General features: G+C 50.0%; 9 protein-coding genes across 9 annotated transcripts; 4 read left to right on the top strand and 5 right to left on the bottom strand.

The window, feature by feature from the left end:
• Nucleotides 1–329: 329 nt before the first annotated feature.
• On the top strand, nt 330–1,865 carry CH63R_06953 (Citrate synthase; the record flags this gene model as incomplete). Its single annotated transcript, XM_018301928.1, has 3 exons — nt 330–371; nt 436–1,313; nt 1,370–1,865. 3 exons carry the CDS (start codon nt 330–332, stop codon nt 1,863–1,865), a joined length of 1,416 nt encoding a protein of 471 aa, XP_018156706.1.
• A 1,815-nt stretch (nt 1,866–3,680) lies between these two features.
• On the top strand, nt 3,681–4,325 carry CH63R_06952 (Secreted protein; the record flags this gene model as incomplete). The annotated part of the gene is made up of 1 exon (XM_018301927.1): nt 3,681–4,325. One exon carries the CDS (start codon nt 3,681–3,683, stop codon nt 4,323–4,325), a length of 645 nt encoding a protein of 214 aa, XP_018156705.1.
• Nucleotides 4,326–5,207: 882 nt separating this feature from the next.
• Nucleotides 5,208–6,206, bottom strand: CH63R_06951 (Zinc finger protein; the record flags this gene model as incomplete). The annotated part of the gene is made up of 2 exons (XM_018301926.1): nt 5,208–5,790; nt 5,908–6,206. The coding sequence occupies 2 exons, from the start codon at nt 6,204–6,206 to the stop codon at nt 5,208–5,210; spliced, it is 882 nt and encodes a 293-aa protein (XP_018156704.1).
• A 132-nt stretch (nt 6,207–6,338) lies between these two features.
• On the bottom strand, nt 6,339–7,429 carry CH63R_06950 (Zinc finger protein; the record flags this gene model as incomplete). The annotated part of the gene is made up of 3 exons (XM_018301925.1): nt 6,339–6,662; nt 6,742–7,146; nt 7,229–7,429. 3 exons carry the CDS (start codon nt 7,427–7,429, stop codon nt 6,339–6,341), a joined length of 930 nt encoding a protein of 309 aa, XP_018156703.1.
• Nucleotides 7,430–10,764: 3,335 nt separating this feature from the next.
• On the top strand, nt 10,765–12,987 carry CH63R_06949 (Sulfate permease; the record flags this gene model as incomplete). The annotated part of the gene is made up of 3 exons (XM_018301924.1): nt 10,765–11,086; nt 11,135–12,027; nt 12,079–12,987. The coding sequence occupies 3 exons, from the start codon at nt 10,765–10,767 to the stop codon at nt 12,985–12,987; spliced, it is 2,124 nt and encodes a 707-aa protein (XP_018156702.1).
• A 386-nt stretch (nt 12,988–13,373) lies between these two features.
• On the bottom strand, nt 13,374–15,469 carry CH63R_06948 (uncharacterized protein; the record flags this gene model as incomplete). Its single annotated transcript, XM_018301923.1, has 4 exons — nt 13,374–13,495; nt 13,549–14,591; nt 14,649–14,921; nt 14,982–15,469. 4 exons carry the CDS (start codon nt 15,467–15,469, stop codon nt 13,374–13,376), a joined length of 1,926 nt encoding a protein of 641 aa, XP_018156701.1.
• A 1,340-nt stretch (nt 15,470–16,809) lies between these two features.
• CH63R_06947 (Metallo-beta-lactamase superfamily protein) lies at nt 16,810–18,042 on the bottom strand (the record flags this gene model as incomplete). The annotated part of the gene is made up of 2 exons (XM_018301922.1): nt 16,810–17,219; nt 17,277–18,042. 2 exons carry the CDS (start codon nt 18,040–18,042, stop codon nt 16,810–16,812), a joined length of 1,176 nt encoding a protein of 391 aa, XP_018156700.1.
• Nucleotides 18,043–18,634: 592 nt separating this feature from the next.
• CH63R_06946 (Sulfide:quinone oxidoreductase/flavo-binding protein) lies at nt 18,635–19,996 on the top strand (the record flags this gene model as incomplete). The annotated part of the gene is made up of 1 exon (XM_018301921.1): nt 18,635–19,996. One exon carries the CDS (start codon nt 18,635–18,637, stop codon nt 19,994–19,996), a length of 1,362 nt encoding a protein of 453 aa, XP_018156699.1.
• Nucleotides 19,997–20,457: 461 nt separating this feature from the next.
• On the bottom strand, nt 20,458–21,009 carry CH63R_06945 (Hard-surface induced protein 5; the record flags this gene model as incomplete). Its single annotated transcript, XM_018301920.1, has 1 exon — nt 20,458–21,009. The coding sequence occupies one exon, from the start codon at nt 21,007–21,009 to the stop codon at nt 20,458–20,460; it is 552 nt and encodes a 183-aa protein (XP_018156698.1).
• Nucleotides 21,010–21,403: the final 394 nt, after the last annotated feature.

Here is a 21,403-nt window from a genome sequence, read left to right as displayed (position 1 = left end):
TAAGGCAAAGCCAGCTTGTCTCGGCCTAGCAATGGACGTGTGTACGTGTTTTTTTTTCCTTAGGTGCGTTTGGTGTGTGCCTTGCTTGGTCTTCTTTTTTTTGTCTGTTTCCTTTCCGATTTCTCGTCTTTTTCCTCCCTGTAATCATTCCTCACACAGTACACACGATCGTGGTATTCCATTGAACTCTCAGTTCAGACGCCCTTAGGATATCATCTCCTGCCGCCTAAGCGATTTTCACCTACCCACGTCACACCTTCATCTACCTCCTCGTACAAGTCAACCGCTTGCCGCTACCTGTACTTTTCTCTTGCTCGGCAACCATTGCGATGAACGTCACAAGAAGCACGAGGGCCCTGGGAGCTCTAAGGGTACGTCAAGCTTCGCAATCATCATAGCCACGTCCAGATAAACGCCGTGACTAACTCGCGCCAGCCGCTGGCAGCTCGTTCCGCCCTCAATGTCCGCCAGTACTCGTCCTCCTCCGAGTCAGACCTCAAGACTACGCTTAAGAGCGTCATCCCGGCCAAACGAGAACTCTTGAAGAAGGTCAAGGCGCACTCCTCCAAGGTCATTGGCGAGGTCAAGGTCGAGAACGCCCTGGGGGGCATGCGCGGCCTGAAGGCCATGGTCTGGGAGGGGTCTGTTCTGGATGCGAACGAGGGCATTCGCTTCCACGGCAAAACCATCAAAGACTGCCAGAAAGAGCTTCCAAAGGGTAAGACCGGCACTGAAATGTTGCCCGAAGCCATGTTTTGGCTTCTACTCACAGGCCAGGTCCCGTCCACAAACCAGGTCCGCCAGTTCTCTCGTGAACTGGCCGAGCAGGCTCAGCTGCCCGACTTTGTCAACGAGTTGCTCGACAACTTTCCTACCGACCTGCACCCCATGACCCAGTTTGCCATCGCCGTTTCTGCCCTGAATTACACTTCCAAGTTCGCCAAAGCCTACGAACAGGGTCTCAACAAGGCCGACTACTGGGAGCCTACCTTCGATGATTCAATCTCGCTATTGGCCAAGCTGCCAACAATCGCCGCCAAGATCTACCAAAATTCCTATCGTGGCGGTGGAGCCCTCCCGGCTGAGGTTGACCTTGAACAGGATTGGTCCTACAACTTCGCTGCCATGCTTGGAAAGGGCGGTAAGGAGAATGAGAACTTCCAGGATCTTCTCAGGCTCTACCTCGCTCTCCACGGCGACCACGAGGGAGGCAACGTCTCCGCTCACACCACCCACTTGGTCGGCAGCGCCCTTAGCGACCCCTTCCTCAGCTACAGTGCAGGTCTTCAGGGCCTAGCCGGACCTCTCCATGGGTAGGTTTACGGAGGACCGCCGGGATGCTGATTGTCATATGCTGACAATACAATAGACTCGCCGCTCAAGAGGTCCTTCGATGGATCATTCAGATGAAGGATAATATCCCCAAGTCTTATACTGACAAAGACGTGACGGACTATTTGTGGAGCACTCTCAACTCTGGCAGAGTGGTACCTGGATACGGCCATGCAGTTCTCCGCAAACCCGATCCTCGCTTTGAGGCACTGATGGACTACGCCGCCGCACGTCCCGAAATCGCACAGGACCCCGTCTTCCAACTTGTGCAAAAGAATAGCCAAATCGCTCCCGAGGTACTCAAGAAGCACGGCAAGACAAAGAACCCCTATCCCAATGTCGATTCTAGTTCCGGCGTTCTCTTTCACCACTACGGTTTCCACGAGACGCTGTACTACACCGCCACATTCGGTGTCTCCCGTGGCCTGGGTCCCCTGGCGCAGCTCATTTGGGACCGCGCCCTTGGTTTGCCTATTGAGAGACCCAAGAGTATCAACCTTGAAGGTCTCCTTAAGCAGGCTGAGAGTTCGTAAAAGGAGACTCGCAGATTTTGAGAATGGAAATGTTGAGAGCGTGGTAAAATGTGCTACTTCGCGTCATAGACCAAGCCGGAGTTTGCCGTGGAATACAGGAATAAATGAACCCTCAGCTATATCAGCAACTGGCTTTTTGAGCAACCGTCACGTGTAAAAAGCTGCGTATTCTTACATTATACAACCATCGCAAATTTTAGACTGGCCTGCGGCCATCGGGGTCTTATTACATTGCTCGCCTAACAATCATAACCCAGGTTCCATCCATTTTCAACGAAGACTGCATCGCGTTCGATGACCCCTAGGGTCGCTCACTGAAGATAATTAGGCAACAAAACTCGATTACCTGAAACCATACTAATACCGACGAGAGCTCCGGCCAGCCGATCTTAGACCTCCTTTTCAGCGTTCTCTCCGAGCGTGTTTTCAGATGTTCCAAGACCATGCGCTCTGGTGTTAGCATGTCTTCTCATTAACAGGCAGCAAAGCTTATGTCGATCACGGGCAGAACCCAACCGGCAAATTGCATGGTTCTGCTAAGACAGGATATTCAGGGCCCAAGACAACCTGTCGATTCAGAACCAAGCAAATTTAAGGACAGCTTTTAGTACTATGCACGACTTGCATGCCCTGAAGGGATTGGCGCCCGACGGCTAAAGTCTTTTCAGCCTATCTCTCTCTTGTATTGTTTAATAAATTAGTGTTATGCAGACAATATGTTATACAATATCTCTTCGCTGTGTCTAGTAAGCCTCACCTGCTGGCATAGTTTTGTCGATAGTGTCTCTAAGCTTTTTTAACTAGATAAACCAATACTCATCAATATTGCACATGGAGTAATCAGGGTAAATACATGGTTTCGGCTTTCATTTGCCGGAAAACGATAATCACAAGCTGTTCTGCCGAATTTCCACCATTATTACTGCCTAATACAGTTTACGGTATATTTACTCTTCAGCGTGCTGTGACAGCATTTCAGTCTGTATTTGACCCGGCACCTTCTCAGACAGTCAATAGACCTTTGAATTAGGTCTGCCTTTGTCTCTATAAGAGAGACACTAATACTTCTATACTATTTTCAGATGCTACGTATCACCTAAGTATGTGGTCCGGCTTCCATATTGGTTACAGAATATGGATGATGGAAGTCGCAATAGGAGAATAAGTAGCTTATAAGTAATTCATCTTGTATAGACTTGACAGTAAGTTTTTGATATTTTAGGGATAATTAGATAACTCGACGTACAGCCGATTTCAAAGTTATAGACGACTGAGTGCGACAATTAATACATATTGAGTACTTGCGCTGACATAAACCCTACCCTGCCTGAAAAAAGCCCGACTTTGCATCCAGTGACAATCTGCTTGAATTGGAATCACACTTTAGCCGTGATGCCTTTTATGAATGCTCGTTCCACTTTGCCCAAGCGAGACATGGAAGGATTGATCCAGATATTAAGGTGTGGCATCAGTTTAGAGCTACAAGCACATTATGTCGATAGTATTATGATTCCTTTCATTGATGCATGCTTTCGACATCAATATCGTGACGCTGGAGTGGTTTGCTATTGTTGTTTTGATTTACGGCAAAAAACTTTCTAGCAGTTGGCTTTTCGAGACATCAGAGATGATGCTCTTTCTGTAAGCTCCTCATGGGGAGTGAGGGAAAATGTTCGACGAGTAAGTATATATATCGAACAATGTCGTCCTTCCATTGAGTAACATTCATCTTTGACACTCTCTTCTCCATCAATTCTAGTTCCTGTTCATTATTATACGTCCATTCTAGCAGTCTTTTGTCTTTCAATTCGCACTATGAAGAGCTTTCTTGCTTTCCTACTCCCGGCTCTAGCCATGACCGCCCCTTTGGCACCCTCTGGAATGGGTGATGCTCCCGATCCAAAAGAAATTCAGATCGTCAAAGCTAGCTTCTCGGGAAGTGGTTGCCCCCAGGGTTCTGTTTCGACCACAATCTCCCCAGATGGTACTGTCATCACCTTTGGCTTCGACAGGTTCCAAACCTACATCGGACCTGGCGTTCCCATATCCGAGAAGTCAAAGAACTGTGCTTTGCATCTAAGTCTGAAGTACCCCGGCGGTTTCCAATTCGCGCTCGTCGAGAGCACGTACCATGGTTACGCCCAACTTGAAGAGGGCATAACTGGTACATTCTACTCGACCTACTTCTTCTCTCAAGATGCTGGTGCCACGACGACGACCCAGACTTCCATCGATGGTGGCGGTATATGGCTTGATGGCCAGGTATACACCAAGCAGGATAGGATTCCCACCGCAGCACTCATCTACTCACCCTGTGGTGCCTCGGGCATTCTCAATGTCAACAACCGAATTGCTCTGACGTCCAAGAAACCCCTAGCATTCGGTTCCATCACCGACGACGATGCGACTGTGGCTTTTACTCAACAGATCAATGTCAAGTGGCTGACTTGCAAGAAATAAGCAATTGGAAGTCACGGCCGTAGAGTCAGTAAGACGCTCAGCTTTTCGCTTCAGATTTTTGAGGCTTGGACGCTAATCCCGAATCAACACCAAGCCCGGCTTCGATCGAATGGGGGCCAAAAAGATATTTTGCGGGCCTGGTAACGCTGGATGGATAAAAACACGACGAGAGTGTGATGGATGTAGGAGTTTGCACGCAACAACGCTGGATACAACTCTCTGTTTAGGTTTCGGATAGGCTCAATTCTTTTTCCTTCCCAGTAACTTTTCGTATGCGTCGTAACAATTCAATCAAGCCTCTAAAAAAAAACACAATTATCACCCAAAAAAAACTTTACTGTAATGCAAAATACTCATTGAAGTCTCTTAGCCGACTTGGCCGACTTCATCTGCCTCCCTTCACTGTGGCGCAGTTGGTTGTCAGCATTGCCAAATCTGCAAAGCCACCCAGTTTCCAAGATGTCCAGGAGCTTATCGTAGTCTACTAGCTTCAGCATTAAAGTGGCTGAGCGGAACAGCGAGAAAAACTGGGGAGAAGATATGGGACAAAAGCGTAGACTGCTGAGTCCATGCAATTCTACACATGGATCGATGAGGTACCAGGCTCCGTGATCGCAAGTCAAGGAGTGTGTGTGCCTTGTTTGATCTGCTTCTGTCTTACTCTTATGATTGTGGCCAGGTAACTTCTAGTGGCCGAACACAGCCGGCCGACTTCATAATCGGTACTAGGCCGAGCGAGACGCTGCACAACAGCCAACCAAGCTGCTCCCTGTTTGGCAACTGGTGACGGAGAATCGACATCTACCGTCTCATAGCTCTGCATACAACTTGGTCCTTCAAGTTCACGGAGCTGCCTTTTGTTCGATCTAAAGATCGAGGGTATCATCCACTCCCACTCCTACTCCCACGGCCAGCATCGGTAGGATCTATCTGCTGGAAATTCCTAACATCATCGTCATCTACCGTGGTGAACTCTCGAAACAGCGCAATGTCCTCGAACCTCTTTGCTAGGTTCTCAACCCTAGCCGCGTCCGGGTCCGTCATTGCAAGATCGAGATCAACCATAAAAGTAGCCCGTACATCATCCTCCTCATGGTTTGTTTCTGCCTCTCTGATGTGTTTGAGTAGGTGTCGCGCCTCGGTGCCTGTTATGTCTCCATCTCTTAAAGTCATCGTAAGCAGGCCACGTGTGATGACCTCGGCAATCCGGTAAGGTTTTCGGAGGCTTTCGTAGCCATAGATACAGGCGAGAAAGTAGAAGCGCCACTCGGGGTTCTGGGTGTCGTGCAGCACCGCGTTGGCTACGTAGATCAAAGCACTTTGCCACAGAAGAGTATATGCCGAAGATGCGTAGCTGCAACGATACCGAACGATGAGCTGTTTAAGCTGACCGACGGAAGCATTAAAGGCGGCGTCTGGAGAGGCATAGCGAGCATTGAAAGTCTTGAGCCGGAGGCGTTCATGTCTTGAGATACGTATGAATGGTCGGAAAATATCGAGGATGGCGGCATGGAACCATATGCTTTGGAAAATGTCAGAAACGTGGATTGGCATCGAGAAGAGACGAGATGAATGAGCATACTGCAAGATGATGACATGATGGGGGCAGCCGTCCCTCAGCATCTGGTCAGGGTGTAAGCCCTCTGCCCAGGTAAGAAGCTCACGATACTTGAACTCGGCAAAATCGAGTGAGACATGACCAGGGAGAGGATATTGACGATTTTTGTAGTATGCCAAGGTGACGCCATGGATGATGCGCCAGAACTTGCACAATGCAGAGAAGGTATGGCCCATATAGGAAGGGAAGTCTTCCTCCGAAACAGTAGGGCTGAGGTTGTCTGAGCCCCCCAGTGTCTCTCTGCATGTTGGCTCAGTGGGCATTGGGTATACGGGGGGGTAGACGGGATATTCGAGCCCTGGTTGTTGATAAAAGAGAGTCGTAAGGCTGCGCGCATTAGCCAAATGATTGAACGAGAAAGGGCGGGATAGGGTGCCAGGGATAGGGTGCCATTCTCACACTCCCCAGTTGAATATTCCCCAAGCGGTATACGAATTTGCTCTCCGAGTTTGCGGAGACAAGCGTTCCATTTCCTCCAGCGCCTTTGTTGTTTCGATACCAAACAGGGACATGCGGGTGCCAATTTGCAGCGCAGCAGCAAGGTATTTGAGGACATAATGATCTTTCCCATGGCCCAAATAAGCCAGACTCAGCAGTTGGGCGCTTGCGGCATTAAGGATGGTGGTATTGTTCTTTTCAAGGACCCAAAGCCTCTCCGCTTCTTTACAGAATGATTCGGCAAGATGAACAGCGTCGTGGTCGATAGCAGTGTACATTTGCTAGCAAGCATTTCAATGTCAGCCAACTTGCCCTAATACTCTTAAGCGGGTGTGCGTTATTGTTGAACTCTAAACTTACACAGCCCCAATACATGAGGGCATTGACGAGAAGGCGAGAACAGTATGTTTGCCGTTGTCCAACGAGATCAGAAATGAAAAGATGCGGGTCGAAAACGCCCAACAGCGGGTGGTCGGTGACCAGATAGAGCGAAATGACCCTCGCGGCATAGTCGTCGGTCACAGACACATCGGTCCAATAGCTGATCTTCAGGTCCCGAAGTCGTTCGTCACAGAGGAAGGGGACCGGGTATCTGCTCTCGTCGGAGGTTCTACTGGAGGGCGCATCTAGGTGGAACATATCGTTGTTGTTGTCGTCGTCGTCGTCATCGTCGTCGTCCTCATCATCATTCTCGTAAATAGGCAAACCATCCATCAATTTTGCCGTGCTTTTGCTATTGGGTGAAGGATGTTGGCGTAGACCGTTCTGTTTGGCCGATCGCAATCCGTTTGAGAGGTCAGCGTGATTACGCAGTGTAGCAGGAGGAAGAGTCTAGGATAGGACATACATACTGGTAGTCGACGGACTTTGATCGGCGAAGCCTGCTGGGCCGCAGAAGCCCGTCGCGCTCCAGAGTAGTCAAAGGGACGTGGCGAAGAGCGGGATACGCCACAGGGTTTTTGACCATCAACTCAAACTCCAAAGGTGATTGTGTTGAGCGAATAGCACGGCCTGCATCGTGCTCGGAAGGCCGCGCTACCCCGTTCATGCCGCCTTTGATGATGTTCAAAACTGAATTGGGATCGCCATTCGTTCGTAGCAATCGCAAAATCTCGAAGGCCTGCGATTCCGGCGCAGACTTCAAAAGTTCAAGAACTTCATGGGAGCTTTCGGGTGATCGACTGAGCCTCGGAAACTCCTTCTTTTCGACGAATGTGCACTCGGTTGATCGTTTTCGGCAAGCTGCGCAAGCTGGGCGTATTCCATCACACTACGTCGAGAACAAACTCGGAACAATCAGCAAAACACGGCAGCTTGGCCAGGGTTTCAAGGAATGACAATGCGCAACGAAGTTGTCCGAATGGACTCACACGTGTCTTCCTACGCCGGCATGGATTGCAAGCGACATCTGTTCCAACTCGTTTTCTTTTCGAGGGATCCTCACGAGGAGAGCCGAAAGGGAGCCGATGACCATTGGTGTCTGCTGGCAGCAGCGGAGCCAACCTCTTTGGCATTGTCATGAGGTGCACCGGCTTCAGATATTGCAGATAGGAAAAGAGTAAGCTGGCGACATGTTGGCGAGTTATTCCAGGCCGACAGACCAACGGAACTGGCGAGAGGGGAATTATGTGAGATGGGCAACCGGTCTGATTAGACGCACACAAGCAGCTCCAACGATGCTGATTGGTTCGGCTCTACATCCGCTCACGTGATCGCAACAGCTCGCCTGCTTTTCGAGGGTCATGGCGACAAACAGCCGCTTTTCCAACCCCAGCTTCTCCAATGAAATGCTTAGGATTCGTTGAGATCTCGATCTGTCGGCAGCCCCCCAGGTGGCGATCGGATCCAAGTGACAGAAATAATCACAAGCCAAAGTGCCGCCTAATAAGGGGCAGAGGGATAGGAGGGGGGGACCCCTACTGCCTTTATCTATAGGCAAAGGCATTTAAGCCCAGTTTTCGGTCCTAACTCCGAGCACCCGTCAACATCTCAAGTTAGCTACAGCTTCAAACAGTAAGGTCGACTATGTCTCTAAAGCTGGCATGCATGTCCCCTATTAAGCAAATATCTATTCACTTCCTCTGTCTTGATTTAAGTTAGGTATTCAACAAAAAGGCTAAGAGGACTTTCCCTGTGCCCAACCCGGCTAATTGCGTTTTTAAAACAAAGCTTTCACTGCTTTTACTAAGACCTCTTTCCCTAAATCTCTCGGTAACCCCACTGAGAACTCTCGGACTAAGGGGTAGGTTCAATGTTTCGAGCCCAGCCCCACCACTCTTACTCCTGAGCCTGTAACGTTATCCGCCCGGGAAGTCGGATTTCCCCCCCAAGCACCGCGGATCTACGGCGGATACTGGGACTAGACGTCAAAGGACGACGGAAGCTAGAGTCTAATTTTTTTAGTCTAATAGAGCGACCCTACATGCCCAAGGTTGTGTGCGCCTGCAGTGCTTTAAATATTCGGTTTTCATCCAAGGTGCTGAAAAGCTAAGAATTCAGCAAAATTGTTTTCCCCATCCTTGAGTAGCATACTTATGCATTTAAGTACGGAGTACAGAGGAACACTTTGGAGCTATACAGTAAGAATAGTCGCTGCTATTCTTTTACAACCGTTGCATACTAAACCTGTGACTTCTGTCCAGCACCTAAATATAGCCGTTTTGTCAATGCTTAAAGTGCTGATTCATTGTCACTTTTATTGCTTTAGCAAGTCACAGTTCACTTTCTATCCCAGCCTGTCTGCTGCCGCTAGACTCTAATGTTATCCCTAATTGCTAAGTCTGTTTGTTACATTGACGATTTGTCGTAAAGTAGAACTGCTCCCAAAGTTATATTGTATGACACAAGTCACACGAAGGTGTTACGTGACTAATCTCACCAGTATTCCAACCCGAACTCTCGTGTAGGATAGATCTTAGAGAGGTTAACCACTGTTCATTCTCTCACTTCTAGGCGTATGGTGCTCATCACACGATTACAAACTCAATGTGTTGTAATAGACTGATAGCCTCATGCAAAAGGAGCTTTTCACCTGAGACGATCTGACTGCCTAGTAACGGAACAAGAAATCTTCCAGGCTTCCACCAGGCCGGCCTGCCTTGTTTCTCTCTGCGCACATAGACACAGGGAATGAGTTCTGCAGTCTACCCTATTTTTCTAAAGGAAGTGCTTCAATGTAGGACCGAAACCTACTTTTCCACGGTTGTTTTAAATATATGATGTCAAGACCTGTAACAAGTCAAAAAGCACGACTTAGTCAGATGTTAAAGCTTAGGGCTCTGATGCAAATGACGAGAACGAGCACTTGTTGTTTCTCCTATCTGTTTCAAGCAACAATGAAGACAGCCGTTGGATATTGAAGCTTAGGAATTCCGATTCAAATGACGATAACGAGCACTTGGCGATTATCGTGTGTCTCAAGCAGTGAGGCAAGAAGTCATTGGATGTTAAGGTATTTGACTCCGAGGCGAGTGACGAGAACGAACACTTGGTGTTTCTTGGCGGCATCATCAGACGAACAAAGCAGCTGAACAAGGCCTTCATACTTATATTTCCTGGGCGGAAGTTAATTGACAAATTGGTCCTGAATTTCCTCCTAAGGCCGCGCTGCCAAGGCTACTTGTTTCATCTGTAGTCAGAGCCTTATGTGCAGCACCCAGTGCAGCGTAGATTAGTCGGATGTCTCCAAGCCGGGGCGCCTGGGTCCAGTTTATGTTTTATGTGCAGTTTATTGCAGTAATGCGAACTGCCGATGTATTGCGTTGAAACTCCTTCTCCAGGCACGAAGCATCGACAGCACGGAGACCGTCGTGAAGTATGCCGCCTCGAGATTCTCATTTAGAACTGTTCCAAGTATCAAAACCTGCAACATGGGGTTCAGGGGTCTTCCACTCCAAGATAGAAGGACTATATTCATAGCCGCAACTGATACTCTCCTGTCCCATCAAACAAGCCAGTGAGGCTTGCAACAGATATGAAGCCAATAAAAGACTAGGTGTGCGATCCAGCGAGTGGGGTTTCTATGTTTTAGAAGCGCAAAATGTTACCATCCCAAAGCAAAGTCAGGATGTCCCCGCTGACCGCATCACTGCAGCTGATGTTCGTAAGCCATCTAGACGGCAAACACATGAAGCCGATCATCTCAAGGTCTGCACTGCCTCTTCACGGCTTTCAGATGATATTTTTCTCGGCATGTCTTAGGTAGTCTTGGCCACCAAGGTCTAATCGCGCGTGGTGAAGACCGTTTTAGGGACTAGAGTATCTAATAAAGCTGTCTATCGCATCGTTAAAAATGTGTTGGACTCTCCCGATCTATTACCGGACCTTTTGTTCACTTTCCATGAGTTTTGCGCATACCACTTTACAGAGGACTTTTCAGACATTATGAAGTTCGTAGAAAAGGCCAAGTCCGATTTTAGGACAGACAGCACTATCAACACGGTACGAGAGGAGGTCACCTCTGGATTGCCAAGGCTACCTTTGGCAATTGGCCAGTACCTCATCCAGAAAGTTCCCATAGTCCAATGGCTTCCCCATTATAATCCCAAATGGGTAATTTCCGACTTCACAGCGGGAATGACTATCGGTGTCATGACGATTCCACAAGCACTCGCTTACGCCAAAATTGCGAAAATCCCGGGAGAGTTTGGTCTGTACTCAAGTTGGTTGCCGGCGGCCATCTATGTGTTCATGGGGACGTCCAAGGGTAAGTGCCGAGAACTTGTGAAGCAGAGCCATGCTAAAAGCTCGTTAGATTTGTCCACCGGCCCGACCTCCATCATGGGTCTGTTGACGGCAGAGATCATCAGTGACCTCAAGACCGAGGGGTATGCCGCACAAGACGTCTCATCGGCTATCGCTTTGGTTGTTGGAATCTACTCACTTATCGTCGGTTTGTTGAAGATGGGGTTCCTACTGGAATACATTTCCGTTCCGGTGCTGTCGGGGTTTCTTTCTGCCGCCGCTATCACCATCCTTCTTAGTCAAGTTGGGTCAATCGTCGGCCTCAGCGATGTCCCATCTGGTGCATCCAAGAGCATCGAAAACATTCTCAGACGCATTCCCGAGATGAAACCACTGACCATCGTTATTGGACTTAGTAGCCTTTTGCTGCTTTATATCCTGGAATTCATCGGCAAAAAATGGGGGAAGAGTAGTGCCTCCATAGCGCTCATTTGCAGCAGTCGGGCTGCAATTCTCTTGCTCGTCTACACTACGATCAGCTTCTTAGTCAACAAGGACAGAGAGGAACCCTTATGGACTATCAGCAAAGTCAACGCCAATGGCCTCCAAGTCCCTAAGGTCCCGACCTCTGACTTGATTTCCAAAGTGGCCATCAGAGCGATCGCTCCATTGGTAGCATCGGCCCTCGAGCATTTGGCCATTGGGAAATCGTTCGGTCTCAAGAACAAATACGCCATAGACGAAAGCCAGGAGCTTTGCTATCTCGGAATCACCAATGCCGTCAACAGCGTTTTCGGAGCGATGAGCGTTGGAGGCGCAATGTCAAGAACAGCCGTGAACTCAGAATGTGGCGTCAAAAGCCCTTTGAGTGGCATTTTCACTAGCGGATTTATCCTTCTGACTTTGTATAAACTGTCAGATGCTCTGTTCTGGATCCCTAAAGCGACGCTCTCTGCAATCATTGTATGTTAGTTCTGCTCATTTCTAGTCTTGTCGCTAATTATTGTCTTACAGATCATGGCAGTTATCCACATCGTGGGGCCTGTTTCTCTGTTTTACCGCTACTGGCGAATCTCATTCATGGACTTTGTGGCTTCGATGCTGTCCTTCTGGGTCACTCTTTTCGTATCCACCGAGATGGGAATCGCTTCTGCGGTCATGTTCAGCGTCGGGTACACCCTAATCCGGTCGGCGTTTCCGAAAGTCAGGACATTTTCCGCTACTGGTGCGAAGAATCGAAAGATCCCATCAGGGCAGGCTACTAACCCTCCGACGGCTGAGGATATTCCCGTTCCCGAAGACACCATGCTGATCAGCTTCACCGACTCCATCTACTTTCCCAACGCTGGCCGTATCAAGAAGTTAGTCCTTGACTCTGTCAAAGTCCATTTCGAGAAACAACCGGCTGTTGACGAAGAAGTCGGTATATCTGCTGAACGTTCGTGGAGCGTGGCATCAATGAAGCGTATTGAAATGCTGCGAAAGCGCGACAGTGTTGTGCCCTCGAGTACGTCGATGACTGTCATGGTCTGGGATCTGACCCAAGTGCCCTTTATCGACGTAACCGGAGTTCTAACGCTATGTGAGCTGAAAGAGGAGGTGAAGCAGCACGTAGGAAAACAGATGTCTCTAAGACTTGTAGGAATGAACAACAAAACTCGATGCAGGTTCTCTCGCGCTGGATGGACGGTTGTCGAGGACCGCGAGGTGAACGACGGAACAATCGGAGATGTTGATGTTTTATATGAGAGACTCGAGACGGCCCTCTGGGATAGAGACGACGCTGTTGAGCAGCAGAAGACTGCTTTACAGGAAAAGCCTTATTACAGCAACTCGGGAGTAAGGCTCATCCCTCGCGCCCTTGATGATAACGGCGAGATGGTGGAATCGATACAACCAGGCGCGACCGTTTTCAATCAGTAAACAACGCCGTTCTCTTAATATTTTAGTCTGTCTGTTTGTTTGGTTCTGCATTGTAAGTTCTGGGTTACATTGCACCATGTGAAAAGAAAAAACAGGACTGTGAACTCAGAGGGAAGCCCCGTTGGCTGTCCCCTGAAGAAAGTAGACAAAACTGCGTTTGACGACTCCAGTGAGGAAGACCAAATAAACAACAGCATATTGTTTAGCGATCTAAGGTCTTGAGCCAAGCTGTCATTGTCACATCATCTTATCATGGTCAAATTTGCAGAGGAAAATGTAGGTAGACATGAAGAAGTTTACCACAAATTGGGAAACGTGTTTTGATACTGACTTTTTCTTAAGATAAAACATTGCCTGCCTTAACCTCATTATGGTGCATCATTCTTTTACCCAACCTTTCTTGAAGATTCTTCACAGCCATTGCCCTTGCAGTCCTGGGAGTCGCAGGTGAAGGGGCTCGCTGGCACTCCTCCAGTCTGTCTGTCTGGCTTCTTCGACCCAATCTTCCCTGAAGCGTTCTCACAGCAGTTTTTCTAATCGTCCTTGGAGTGCCTGGACTACCCGGTGTGCTAGGAGACGCGAGTATCTGTTCACCCGTTTGCGTCGGACCGGAGAAGTCGTTATCTTGTGGCTTTGTAGCACGCAAACGTTTTGCAACCTTGGACTGCATTCTTGCAGCTGCCGAAGTTCGAGGTCTCGAGAAGTTGTGTACTTCAGATCCGAAAGACTTCGCAGTCGATGTCGGACTAGTGACTTGCTGTGCAGGTGCACTTGCGACAACTGAAGAGCCCCTCTGGTTAGGAGGTCTTGTGTTGGGACGTGAAGCATGACGCGAAGCTGTCCGGCTGTTTGGTTCGGACGTGAGACGCCGACCTTCACTCAGCCCAACACTTGAGATTCTCCGCCGCCGGCGTCCCTCATTCGGCAACACATTACTTTCCGGGCGTATGCTGTTCGTGGGCGTCTCGACTCGAGTTGCCAAGGTTGCAATGTGCGGGAGTGAAGGACGCGTCTCTCTCTTGGCTGCAATACCAGACCTTGTTGATGTCGATGTTGCTGCCGTATGAGTGCTTGCTGGTCGACTAGACCTAATCTTCCTGGGGTGACCTGTTGCCTCCCAATCGTCCTCTATGATTGAGGGTCCACGACTCATGATCCTGCGCTCCTCCTCCATAGTCATCAAGGGTGTAAGCGGTCTTGGGAATGGGAAAGGTAGAAACTCGCCGTCGACCGAGGGCGATTGCATGTCGGCGGCTGTCCATCTTTTCCAATCGTATCGTCTTTGATGCTCGAGCAATGATTGGTTCCGTGGTGAGTACTTGACGGATTGAAACATGGATGGAAGTATTACATCGTCTGGATGTGCTGATGCGTTTGTTGATATGTTAGACGCTGCATGTTGCATATGAGCATGCTCCTGCCAAGTGACCCAGCCATTGACTGTTTCACCTTTATCTATCTTCAGATTTGTGTCATTCCTCGTCGGTGGTTTCCATGCGAAGGAAGTGTGAAAGGCCTGAAGAGAGTCGGGCGGAAAGAATCCAGCTTGGTCGCTGAAAACGCTGTTCAACGGGGTTGGCATTGACATACTTCTCGCATGCCGTCTTGGAGAATAGATTAGTTCATCCAGATCCCCAAGAGTTCGAGAAGGGATAACTCACAAGACTCTTTGCTGAGCTTCCTGAGGATTCTTCTTGATTAGTGTTCTGCGCTTCCTCTTCTCCTGGCTCCCCACAACCTCCTCATACTGGTACTGGTCTTCCCGTTTCTCATGGAATGACATCGCCGTTTCGGCACTGGCTGACTCCAAATCGTCCTCGTCGGGAGACACCAGAGTATCTTCTCCCAGAATGAACCAGGTTTGTGAGAATCCCAACGTCGCAAAAGGACGGTCCGCCATTTCAATAATGGCTAGTACAGCACCCAAGGAGAATCTTTAGAGGGTTTTAGCCGTGGCCGAGAGGTTTTTGTTAGGGATCAGATCGACAACTTACAGAGAAGCGATGCTTATGATAACATTGAACCAAGGAATGTTCTGCTGCACCCCTTTCGACAGGTCCAGCCCTACATTTACCGCAACAAATATTGCAAGGGTGATTGCCGCAACCCACACGGGAAGGCCCAATCGCGCCAGCAGAAAAGCAAATCCAGCAAGATACTTCCCGTAGACAGTTGGGGATCCATAATTTTTGATGTATGCGGTCCTGGCAGCGACAATGTGGGTGACCACGTAAACAAGACTCGTACAGGAAGCTACGAAAAAGACGGCACGGCTGAGAGGGTCTAAAACCTCAGTCGACTCGAGGTTGCGGAAGAGAACAATGGCTGACAAGGCAATACCGGCTCCAGCCGAGAGAAAGAGAAGAATGACCGAGAGAAGCGACAAGGTGGGATAGATTCGAGCGGCCTTTGGCGGAGCAGGCTGCAGCGGAGATTTGAGCGGCGGCACTGCAGTCGTCGCGTCTTCATGATTCCGACTCATGAGTATTTCGTATCATAGACGCTTAGAAGGCGTTGAGATTGATGGCTCGTCGAGAAGGCGATTCAAGGCAGATGTGAAGTTAAGAGTAGCCACTGGAAACCATGGTCAAGTTGTCGGCGTCAGTCACCGCAAGTTGAGGCAAAGTCGCCCAGTCCACTTCAATAGCATCGAAACTCGTGGAGGTTGGGGTGCGGAGCAGAACTGTTTGACGGTGTGACAACGAGCAGAAGGGAGGGGTTTTGTTTGCACGTGTTACATTGAATGCTTGGAAAACTGGTCTCTGTCTAGCGGGACCGAATGACGTGTCGTTTCATTCAAACTCTGGAATCTTTGTCACAGTCCGAAGTTGCTGAAGTTACATCCCACAGCAATCCGGCCGGCGCATGGATCTTGACTGAGTCTTACAGTGTCTGATCAGTGTCCATCTGATGTCTGGGCTAGTTTTTGAAACAGGTGCAGTGGCCAAAGCGGTCCAAACCCATGGGCTAAGGTAGTTTAAGGTTCCTGGATCGAACGCTGCAACGAATGATTTGATTTCGAATTCCTGCTTCTTCTCATCTCGGCGGCCAAAATCGCCATACAAGAATGAGCTGTTAACGTTAGACGAACCTGGCGTTTTCTTACACCGGTCATTCTTTGACCTCATTCCCGTCCTTCACCTTTGAAAGTTTTACTCAATCGCCTTGACAGAGGTCAATTCATAGAGGTCAGTCCATGGTGGCCCAAGCCTCGTCGCCTGCTAGACCGCACAGTCGATAAGAAAATCAAGCGAGTTCATCGACCAAGTAGAAAAAGACTGCCAAGCAACCGCCGTGCCCAGAATTCTCATTGCGTTTCTCTCTTCTTCCTTGATATACGGATTGGCCCCAACTCTGGTAGCCGAGCTACCATACTTCTCCGCTCGCCATGGTATCTGTTTCAGTAGTGACCCACGTGTGCTACACAGCTCGTGTGTCATGATCATGTCTTGGGCTTCTTTTGGAGTTTTGGCAAAAGGCCTAGTTTAGGGTATTGAACCGTCCCTACAAAGTCTTGTCAGTCCAAAGAACTTGTCTGGCAACAGTGAGTCGTTGCAAGTGCAATCATCAACGTCAATTTGACTGCTTAGAGCTAGCCCAGTCAAGCTGTGCAGCCACAAACGAGGAGTTTTTCAAACACATCAGTTCAGGGATCATCAAACGTCGCGGTTTCCCATTTGCCTCATTTCTAAACATTCCCGAAGACGGCGTCAATTTAGTTGCCTCACGAGTTATGGGCGACCCGTGACTGACACCAAGTCAAAGAATCCCATGATGATTGCTTTCAATAAGCGCCTAGTTGGATGATAATGTCTGAGATTATTACCATTGCAAGCCATTTAGCTTCACCGGCAGACGGAACATGCGATGCCCTGAAGCTGTTGGTTGGGGAAGTCTCCCAGCCCGGATGTTCGTCTGCAAAGACTGATGGAGTAATTTAGGCTCTCCTAAGCTTGCATCGCGTCGCTTCCGTCGTGCCACAAACTCTTCCTCCGTGATGCTATCCCTCAGATGAATGTTGTGCTTTTTGTGATCCCTTACAGTCATCCAAGCCACAGGTTGAGCCCGGTCCTTCGGGGGGTAGTCATGGCCTGTCCATAGTTTGACGTGATCCGGGAGGCTTAGGAGTCTGCGGCCCGAGTGAAAAAGGTTGTTGGCGCTTCCCCCAGGAAAGTCGCATCGCGCGGTGCCGATGTCGACGTGGAAGAGAGAGTCGCCGCAGAAAACATTGTCTGGCGACGATGTCAGCAGAAGTCAACCGCAATGGTGTGTTGTCATTCAAGATTCACCTCCAATCTTGTAGCCCAAGTGATCGGGAGTATGGCCAGGAAGGTGCAGCGCGGTGGCGCGTAAGTCACCAATGGCAAACTCTTCATCGTCGTTGAAAAGCTGATCAAAGACCCCCTGAGTTTCCTCACTCGGGACACCGTATCTTTGAATAAAAAGATCTTGCACCTGGCTGATGCGCTTTCCGATACCAATCGGTGGCATGTGGCCTTGCACGAGCTCATGCGCACGGGTAAGACGATTTTGCAAGTACGACGCAGCTGTCAGATGGTCTGCATGGGCATGAGTTTCCAGTACTCGAGAAACCGTGTAGCCGTTCGTTTTGATCAGTGAGAGCAACCCGTCAGCAGATGACGTGCTGATAACTTGAGTAGTTCGGTCGTAGTCTAGAACCGGATCAATGATGACTGCGGCTTTCGTGACTGGGTCAGCCACGACATACTGCCATGTTCCTGTTTTGGATTCGAAGATATCATGAATGATAGGCTGAGGAGCCATGGAGACTGTCGTATAACAACAGGCGTGCCTTATTGTACCCCTGGAACAAGGTTGGGCACTCTTGGTCGAGCGGCTCCTTTGACGAACGAGCGGTTGCTTCTGTATCAATGGAACACCAGCACGCCCTGCCGCGTGAAAGGATGCTGATTTGGTCCTCAACGCATGGTCGCCGAAGCGCACCGACGGTGCTGCTATCAGCGAAGGCACATGTCGGACATGTCGAGTGGTCCTTTGGCATGAGCTAGAAATGCGTAGCATCGCGTTGCTCATGGAGGTAAAGGTAAGAATATGACTAGGTAAACAAGAACCTGGGAACAAGTAGAAAAACACAGAACAGCCAGTGGTAGACGGTGCGAGAACCCGGCTTCAGGATCGACAAGACTGACACAGCAGGCCTTTTGAGGAAGAAAGCCCAGACTCGAAATAGAATTCAACATGAGATAGAATGCCTCCCCCCCCCCCCCCCCCCCCCACCACAGGATGCCGGCGCTCCCCATCCGATCAGGAACGCGTAGTTTAGGTTCGGCGACCATTCTCGCCGACCAAAGGCAAACATGCCCGCCGTTGGCCCCACAATACCAACAAGACGTTATGTCACTGTGGGACGAGTAAGATTTTCCCCTGGGACAATGACGGCTGTCGGCGGGGTCGGGGCGGCTGGCACAGTCTCAAATTTCTACTCGTCACTTGTGCCGGCAGTGGGTCCCGGGTACCCACATCATTCGCCAGACTTCGGCATCTGAATTTCTTCAGTTCGAGCTTCCAGTTTCTTTTCAGCCGCCTTGACGAACGTCCAAGTCGCCGCCAATTACTCCTCTCACATTGCATTTGTCGCCACTCGGCGTTTTCTCTTAGCGCTAAGATGATTTCGAATCGTTTCAAAGTGGCATCTCGTCACGTGAAGCGCGCCGGCGTCTTTGCGCACAACTCCTCCAAACTCCGAGGTCTTGCGACAGCAGCCCCCGTGACCTCCGCTTCCCGGAACCACAAGGTCGTCGTCGTTGGTGGCGGCAGCGCCGGTCTGACTATCAGCCACCAGCTCCTTCGGACCGGCCGATTTTCCCAGGACGACATCGCCATCGTCGACCCCGCCGAATGGCACCACTATCAGCCCGGATGGACCCTCGTTGGCGGCGGCCTCAAGTCCAAGCAAGAGCTGCGAAGACCGTTGAATAGCTTGATCGACCCCAAGCTCAAGTTCTACCAACAAGCCGTCAGCACCTTTGCTCCCGGAGAGAACAGCATCAAATTGGGAAGTGGCGACAACCTCGTATATGAACACCTCGTTGTCGCCCCAGGCATCAAAATCGACTATGGTAGCATCAAAGGATTGCCTGAGGCATTGGCGGACCCGAACTCGCTTGTCTCCTCCATCTATGGTTATGACACCTGCGACAAAGTCTTTGGTACTTTTGAGAAGCTCCAAAAGGGAAACGCCATCTTCACCCAGCCAGCCGGCGCAATCAAGTGTGCCGGGGCGCCCCAAAAGGTCATGTGGCTGGCACTGGACTACTGGAAGCGTGTGGGACTGTACAACGCCAGCAACAGTGTTTCTTCGCCGATCAAGATCAGCTTCGCCACTGGAATCCCGGCCATGTTTGGCGTGCCCAAATACAGCGCCAAGCTCGAGGAGTTAAGGAAGGAACGGGGTGTCGAGGGACTTTTCCAACATGATCTCACCGCCGTCGAGGGCAATACCGCCACCTTCGCTCGGCCCGACGGAAAAGAGAGGGTTACCAAGAAGTTTGATCTCTTGCACGTTGTTCCCAAGATGGGGCCTCATGCATTCGTGAAAGACAGTCCACTCGCCGACGCTGCTGGTTTCGTTGATGTCGACCAAGCCACAACTCGTCACACCAAGTATGCCAATGTTTGGTCCAGCGGTGATGCTTCCAGCCTGCCCACATCCAAGACGGCTGCAGCAATCACGTCGCAGGCCCCCATCTTGGTCAGCAACTTATTGCGGTCGCTGGACGGGAAAGAGCCCGAACCAAAGTACGACGGCTACACCTCCTGCCCTCTCACGACCGAATACGGCAAGGTTTTGCTGGCCGAGTTCAAGTACGGTGGCGTTCCCAAGGAGACCTTTGGAGACCTCATCGGTTTCGACCAAGCAGTCCCCCGCCGTGCGTTCTACCACCTTAAGAAGGACTTCTTCCCCTGGGTATACTACAACTCTATGGTGAAGGGCACTTGGGGCGGCCCTAACGGCTGGCTGAACTAGGGTTAAACTCGAGTTAAAGCTCAGGCGCGTCGGCACTGTACTAGTTGTGTAGGACTATTGCAATTAGGACACACAAAAGCTTTCAGATGTTGATCTCACTCAGCATTGACTGTAAGATTTTGCGTACTATGTTTCCCTATCTGCACTAGTCACCTTCGTTGCCATTGGCAGGTGCGGTGAAGCAGAACTGCTCCGTCAGCCAATTTGAATGTTACGAGCCACAAGTTGATATCACGTGACCAACCTCATGTGTTTCTCAACCTGGACCTTCGTGTAGGATAGCCCTTGAAAAGACCAACTACTGTTGGTTCTCTATTATCTAGACCCATGGTGTTCATTACAGCAAGTACGTTATTTGTTATTGGCTCCTTCTCCACTAAAGTTGTACGCACTATTCCTGCAAGTGCTGGTTTCTGGCTGCAATCTAAACTATCTCTTATGAAACCGCACCCCTGAAGGACTCAGCGCGCGCCCTTCTCCTTCTTTGTCAGCACGCACAACGCCTCCATACAGTCAATGCTTGCAATCTCCTTATACCAAGCATTCTTTGACGGGACGCCGACCTTGGCGGCCATGAAGTCATCAACAAGCTCGTGTATGAAGGTCATAAAAGTGCGCTTGGCAGGGTCAGCCCGGGACGCATCGCCGCCGTAGGAATCCATGAAGCTTGTGTGCAGGTCCTCAGCGAAGTAGATGCCGCCGGGCCGGAGGAACGGCCACAGTTCGCGCAAGGAGTTCTCCTGCTGGGTCATCGTATGGCCGCCGTCGTCGACGATGATATCCACAAGCCCAGGAGCCGTGACCTCCGAGCCCACTTTCTTGATGAACGGCGCCGAGGCCTGTTCGCCATAAAAGACTGTGGCTTCAGGATTTTTAGCGGTCCAGGCTTTGCCACAGATCTCATCGTACTCGACAGTGTTTAGGTCGACGTGTGGGAAGTATTTCATCCACGTTTTGTAGGAGGCGCCAGGTCCATAGGAATGTATAGAAACGCTCGTAATCACAGATCGCATTTCGCAAGGATGGTCCTGCACAGGGCAAGCTCACCATCTCACAACCCAGACCAATCTCGATCATCCTGACAGGCTTGTCACGAAATGCGGGGAGATACTTGTCATGCAGAACGCTGTAGTTGTTGTCTGTCACCTTGTCTGTGCCGGAAACCAAAGCCAAGTCTGTGAACGTGGGCAGGTCGTCGTCGTTCTTGCTACCGAAGAACGGCTTCTTGACAGCTGGAGCAGCTACAGCCTGTGTAGTCTCTTGGTCGACTGAGTGTCAATATATCAATGTTAGCCGCGACAGTCAAAAGACACCAAGAAGACTGCGCAAGGGCATGCGAGGAACTTGATAAACGTACGAGTTCCAGCTGATTGTCGAGCTAGCCGCGCCGGACGAGTGCAATGCGCT

The sequence above is a fragment of the Colletotrichum higginsianum genome, chromosome 5, assembly GCF_001672515.1.
Source record: "Colletotrichum higginsianum IMI 349063 chromosome 5, whole genome shotgun sequence".
In the NCBI taxonomy this organism is placed as follows: Eukaryota; Fungi; Ascomycota; class Sordariomycetes; order Glomerellales; family Glomerellaceae; genus Colletotrichum; species Colletotrichum higginsianum.
This window is presented reverse-complemented; position numbering and strand designations above follow the sequence as displayed.